The sequence below is a fragment of the Sorex fumeus genome, unplaced genomic scaffold (assembly GCF_029834395.1).
Source record: "Sorex fumeus unplaced genomic scaffold, SorFum_2.1 ptg000043l, whole genome shotgun sequence".
Classification (NCBI taxonomy): Eukaryota; Metazoa; Chordata; class Mammalia; order Eulipotyphla; family Soricidae; genus Sorex; species Sorex fumeus.
In genome coordinates, this window is record NW_026606100.1 from 39992745 (window position 1) to 39999100 (window position 6356).

General features: G+C 54.5%; 1 protein-coding gene across 1 annotated transcript in view; it reads left to right on the forward strand.

The window, feature by feature from the left end:
* RBM20 (RNA binding motif protein 20) overlaps positions 1–6133 on the forward strand; it is a 216637-nt gene extending 210504 nt beyond the window's left edge. Inside the window, exons 13-14 of the mRNA XM_056120919.1 lie at positions 992–1113; positions 4900–6133. Coding sequence (XP_055976894.1) covers positions 992–1113; positions 4900–5010 — 233 coding nt within the window. The 3' untranslated portion in view covers positions 5011–6133. The remainder of the gene's footprint in view (positions 1–991; positions 1114–4899) is intronic.
* The last annotated feature ends 223 nt before the right edge of the window (positions 6134–6356 follow it).

Consider the following 6356-nt stretch of genomic DNA (forward strand, 5'->3'; position numbering starts at 1 on the left):
CCTCCTCCCACCACCCCCTGGCAGAGCTGATGGGAAGCACCAGTGCAGCCAAGCGAGGCAGCACACACTGGCCTGGCCTTGGCCCCCTGCAGAGCTGGATGTGGGTGCCCCTGTGGTGTGGTCCCCCTCGGCCCTGCTCCTTTCTGGTGTCTTGCAGGCACCTCGGTGTGATTCCTTCCCAGTTGAGGACCCTGGTAGGGTTCAGCTGACCCTCTGCAAGTTCCCAGCATCCGACTTGTGCCCTCTTGGACCCAAAGAGGGCTCTGCACTGTGCTGACCATTCTGGGGGGGGGAGAGGGTGGAAGAGGGGCAGCCCCTGTCTCTCTGCAGAGCAATGCTCAGGACTGGGGCACAGTCATTTCTTTGGCTGCCAGGACAGTTTTCTGGGGATCAAAAGGCCTTCCTGAGTCCCCAGCGCTTATATTAATGACTTGAAGATGGAAGGAGTCACCATCCATAGGTCCCACGTAAAGGTTGGGGGATGTTTCTGATTTACTCTTAGGCCACTGTCACTGTCACTGTACTCTTAGGTTTAAAAAAAAAGGAGGAGCGAGGAGAAGGAATTGCACCCAGGGATGAATGTAATTGCCTCTCACCCCAAATGTTTTATGTACAGATAGTCTGCAAGAAAATATTTAGATCCGACTATCTCTGGGTGATATTTCCTTGCTTTTGTTTGAAAAGATGCCCTTTCCAAAACCAAAACATGGGCTTTTAGCCAGGACCTGAATTCCAGCAACTGGTGATTTCTAAGCACCCTTCCGCCCCCGCTTCAGGGAACACTTGCACCCTCCCCCACCCCCAGTTTACTAATTGTGAGGGTAGTCAGAGCCAAAGAGGAAACTGAGGCTGGGAGAAACTGGGTAACGAACCAAAGTCAAGAGCAAGAAGAGCTGCACCTCACTAGTCCTCTGTCCACCTGGAAGTGGGCAGGACCCTGGGCCTCTTCGCACTTTCCTCATGACTCTTGTCCATCCCTCGCCTTCCCCAGGGGTGGAGTTCGTGGTGCCCCGAACTGGCTTTTACTGCAAGCTGTGCGGACTGTTCTATACCAGCGAGGAGATGGCCAAGATGAGCCACTGCCGGAGCGCCATCCACTACAGGAACCTACAGGTAACCCCCAGCCGGCACCCCGGCTCTGTTTCTAGGACTCTCCACCTTCCGACTCCCTACTCTTCCCTGGGCCCTGAGCCCGTCAGGCTGCTCTCCAGAGCAGGGGGCCTGTGCCCCTCTTGATACTTAAACAACTGCTCGGGGTCTTTTCCCTACCCGCCCTCCTGCTCGATTCAGCCAAGTGACCTAGCGTTCTCCTGGCCTGAGGTTGAGACACAAATATTTGCCCCAGCCCCATGTGTTCCTGCTACAGCGTTTTCTCATCATCTCTCTTCCTTCATGCTTCTTTGCTTGCTGGGAAACCAGCCATGAGTGAGTTCTGTTTACAGGAGCATCCAGATCCTAGCTGCTTATCACAGGTAGTTACATTCCGGACATCGCTCTAGCCACCGGGAACACAATAACCAGAAAAAAATCTCTTTTTCCCTCCTCTGGGTGAAGCTTCTGTTATACGACAGGAGATAACCCATAAATATGACAAGTTGTATAGTCTAGCGAAAGGGACCTATTAAAATCATCCTGAGGTGCCATGGCTTGCAAGATACACAAGAATTGTTTTGATACGAACCAGGGAAGGAAAAAGAGTTGTAAATGGAGTTGCGACTCCACCAGCTATAAAATGCAGGTCCATTTCAGAAATGTTCACATGTGTGTATGGGGACCAAGGTGTGGCCAATCCCGCTCAAGGGCTGACACGGCCACCCAGAGGCTTCAGCCTGAGCGTCAGAGAGGCAGCTGAGGGCAGCTGTGTGTCCTGCTTCATCATCTCCTGCCTGGACTGCAGAGCAGGGCTGGATGAGGGGGCTCTCAAAATCTACACAATGTGGTAGCTTCATGTTCTTTAACATACACCTAAAATAGCATCTTAGGACATGGCTTTCATAACTAATACTGGGTTAAACAACTCAAACCCAGGAAGCCTGGTGTGTCTTTACGCAGGGGTGAGTATCTCTCGGTTCCCCTTTGGTCTTACTGCTAGGCCTCAGGCTAATCGTTTGACTGGGGAAGTCCCCCGGGTGTGCCCTCACAACATCACTGTCACTTTCCTTGTGAAAGAGGGTCTCATCTAACCATGGATTACTGGGGAGGTGACCCAGAATCTCCAAACAGTGCTCCACAAGACAGTAGAATTTGGGGACGACCCAAGAATCTAAGAAAGCACTTCAAACAATCCAAACAGTGAACTAAGACTGTTTTGTGCTTGTTTTATAATTGAGGAAACTGAGGCCTGGAGTATTGAGACTCTCATTGGTTCCCGATCATGCAGATGGTCAGTGGCCAGGTCACCTGATGCCTAATCACTCTCCCCTTCCTTCCTCAGCTGGTCTTGCAAGCTGAGACCCATAATGCCATGGGCTGGGTCACTTTGTGTGAGAGACTGGCCTTGGCTCTGCCCAAGCACAGGTCACTTAAGCCACTTGGTTTCCCTCCAGAGAGCAGCTGCTCGGTGGCTGAGGAAACCATGGGACCCAGGGCCGGGGTCAGTCCTTGCCTAGGGGACACCCCCTCGCCCCCAATTCCTCTCAAGGGCTGACACGGCCACACAGAGGCTTCAGCCTGAGCGTCAGAGAGGCAGCTGAGGGAAGCTGTGTGTCCTGCTTCATCATCTCCTGCCTGAACTGCTGGAAATGAGGGGGCTCTCAAAAATCACCTGGTGCTGATTCCCCCACACCTTGGTCCTCAAAGCCACTGTCATCTTTCCAGAACACAGTGTCCTGGCCCAGCTGGTACCTCATGATGCATTTTCTCTCAGCCGGGCCTGAGAATGTGTATGAGACCTCCCCAGCAGGTGCTGGTGCCTTGATACCTCCTCCAGCCTTCCCTGCGGGATTGTGCTGCCTCCAAGGAGACGGCCCAGACCAGGATCAGCTGAAAGTCAGGATGAAGACAGGCCAGTCAGGGCCTCTGATTCCAGATCCTGCTATGGCAGCCGCAGGAGCTGTGATGTGGGAGTCTAGGCCAGCTACCCCAAATAGACTCCCACGACAGACAAGAGCCATTCCTGTGGTCCCCAGGCACGCAGGGGCCAGACAGTGGCTAAACCCCTCTGACCCGCCCACTCGGTTCGGGTTTCCCCACACACCTGTCCGGGAACTGGGTGCCAGCCTCTGCCGCAGACGGCCCAGATAGAGTTTCCATCATGGCCTTGAGAACGACTCTGTCTGCACGGGCTCGCCCACCCCACGTTCCACTTGTGAAAAGAGAAGAATTCTGATGCGAGCAGCCAGTGCTGGCTGACAGAGAGGTCAGGCACCTCATAAGCTTAGCACCCACCAGGAGGCTTTCTGGCCGGGGTGGGGGTGCTCTGGGAGGCAGCAGCAGGTGGCAGGCCCCTGCGCACCCGGCAGCCCCCCTATGTGGGGGTCACACCCCCAAGAACCCTCCCAGAGGGATCCAGAACGACAGGAAGAGCCAGGACGCAATGACGGGTAGGAGGCAGGAGACTGTCCACGGCGCACTCGCCTCTTGCTTGTCAGACATGCATTTTCCTTCCTGAGGGGAGACCCAGGAGAACTCAGTCCTCAGGCAGCAGCTGCACTCCCAGGGGTCCATGACTTCCCTTACTGCTATCCCTCAGGCTCCTCACCTCACCAAACAAGTGTCTTCTGAGAAAGCTGACAGACCTGACCTGCTTCTGTCTAAGTCCTGCCTGACCCTCAGAACCAGTCAGGAGTAGCACTACCCCCTTCCCCCATTGTACAGATTGGGAGACTGAAGTCCTGCCCCCACACTAGATGACTGGTTCCGCTCAGGAGAAAGGACAGCATGCCCAAGCCTTTCTTCTGTGATGAGCACTGTGTTTGGTGCTTTGGGTACCATTCTGGACCTTCATAGCAACCTTCTGCTATGGTTACTATTGTTTTGGTTGGGGGGGGAGGGCTATTTTTCCCTTAGGAAGGTTTAATAAAATTCAAGTTACTTTTATCAAATTCAATTTTCTAACCCGAGGATCCACTCAGATGCCTTTCACATGGTTCACCGCAGGATTGCTCTAGAATTTGCCCTTGATATTTCTCCATGGTAACAGAAGATGGGTTCAAAAATTCCCATTGTTATGCTTACAGTACAGATGCCAGAAACTTGGGGTAGCTTGTCTGCCGAGACCTGGAATTTGAACCCGAGTCATTGGACAGCAGAGCCCACGTCATTGGACAGCACAGCCCACACACGCAACCACTGTGCCTGCTCCTATTCCAGTGCTCTTTGCAGCCCCAGTGATCAAAGCTTCCCTCTCTCCCTCCAGCTCGCTGGATGGAATCCAGGGGTGGGCAGAGAGCCAGGGAGGCCAGTGAGTGAGCAGGGAAGGGCCCAGACCGCCACTTGGAACAGAAACCCAGTGTGGCCCTCCAGGGCACTTAGCTGCCCGCAGGCCTGACAGGAAGCAGGTTGTCCAGAAGCTCACGTGTCAGGCCGAGGTTTATCTTTCACAATTGCTATCGGACAGTATTTTTTCTCCTCCCATCCTTCCAACATCCATCTGGAAAGTTCTCCTCCCTCTGCTTTTCACGTGTGAGCAGCTGCCTGGAGGTTGGGGCTCTTCTGGAGAATGAGTAGAATTGTGGTTCATTGTGAAAAAGGCCCAGAATTTGACCAGACTGAAGGCCGTGGCTGTGACGTCCTGCCTTCGGGGCTAATGCTAAGAAAGGGAGGGAGCGTAGTGGTTAGCGCAGAGCTCTAGGCAAGCCGGTAGGAGAGGACCAGAGCTCACCTCGCCCATCCCTCTTTTCTCAGCAGATCCTGGCTAACTCTCGCCTTTTCCCCTTTGTCCCTGTCTCCACTCCGCAGAAGTACCTGTCCCAGCTGGCTGAGGAAGGCCTGAAGGAGACGGAGGGGGCCGGAAGCCCACGGCCTGAAGACAGCGGGATCGTGCCGCACTTTGAGAGGAAAAAACCGTGACTGGTCTCTGCTGCTGCTGCTGCTGCCGCCGCAGGAAGAGGAGGGCCTGCGAGGGGGCCGTCGGGGTGGGGGTCTCCCGGGGCCCATCCCAGCCTCGGCGGGCAAACCAGGCAGACCCCGCTGCCTGGGTCTGTTCTGAGACTCATGCCAACCCCTGAAGCGTCCCCGTGCCCTGCCTGGTGTGTCCACCCACAAGTGTCCACTCTGCCCGTGGATGCGGTTCCCTTCACACAGCCCTCCTGTTGGCTTTTCCCCACCCGGCTTCCCTCTCCCGCCCTCTCAGTGCCAAGGGTCATTTCCTTTTCATCAAATCCAACTTCTCAGGGATTTTTATGTTTAAATTCTTGACGGGAGATGACAAGTCAGAGCAAGCTAAGACCTCCTAGGGAAGGGTTTCAGGGAACGCCTGGGTGGAAAGCCACATCAATAGACCGGGGACGTTTCCCTGCCTAACATTCTGATTAGGGGTGTCCGGGAGGAGGGGGAGAGCCCATGGGGTCTTGCTAATCCTAGGGAAGGGACAACTCTCTGCCATCAGCAGGGAGTTCCTCAGCTGGACCCTCCTTTCAAAAAGGCCCCCCCTTTTTTTTTGAACAACTGCTTTATCCTCTCCATTATTTTAGAAGTCTGACAGATTCATGCCTTAAAATAAAACTCGATGAATTTCACAGAGGAGGAAAAGAGCACTTCATTTGGGAAGCTCTCCTAAGTTCGCTCTAAACTTACTTTCCCCTCTCGCGATCCTGGGTTGGTTCAATTCTGGATGGTAGATTTGGAATAGATGAAACAGAAATGTCTTTCCCTCCCACTAAAACAGGCGCCTCAGCCAAATGCCGGTTCCCTGACCCTGCGTGACCTTGGCCCAGTAGGGGAAGAGGAAACTGGTCTGGCCTTGCCTTACCCTCGAGGTCTGCACTCTGGGTCCCAGCCGCCTGCCTGTGGGAGGGTTTGGCTCTGGTGCCTTGGTGCCAGGACCAGCTCAGAGGAGGCTGCTGGGCCCGAATGGCCTTTGAGGATGGCCGGCTGTTTGCAGGTGGACACTTTCCAATTCGGCAGAAGGCCAAGGGCGTCTCACAGTTGACCTTATGGGTAGACTTTGATGTCAGAGTGTTAAGAAAAACAGAACCCTTATCCCATGGGATTCTATTATTGGGGGGTGGGAGGGGAGTACCTTCAGGCCCCAGGTGGGCTGTGGGGTGTCTCGTCTGATATTCCAGGGGGAATAAATGTTTGGCAGAAAGTTGCTGGGGGGAAATGGGGCTCAGCCTCAGTGGAGGAGAAAGACCTTGGGGGTGGGGGCGATGCGCCTGGTGCTGTTTCCAGCAGCTGAGATACTGGCTCAGCCC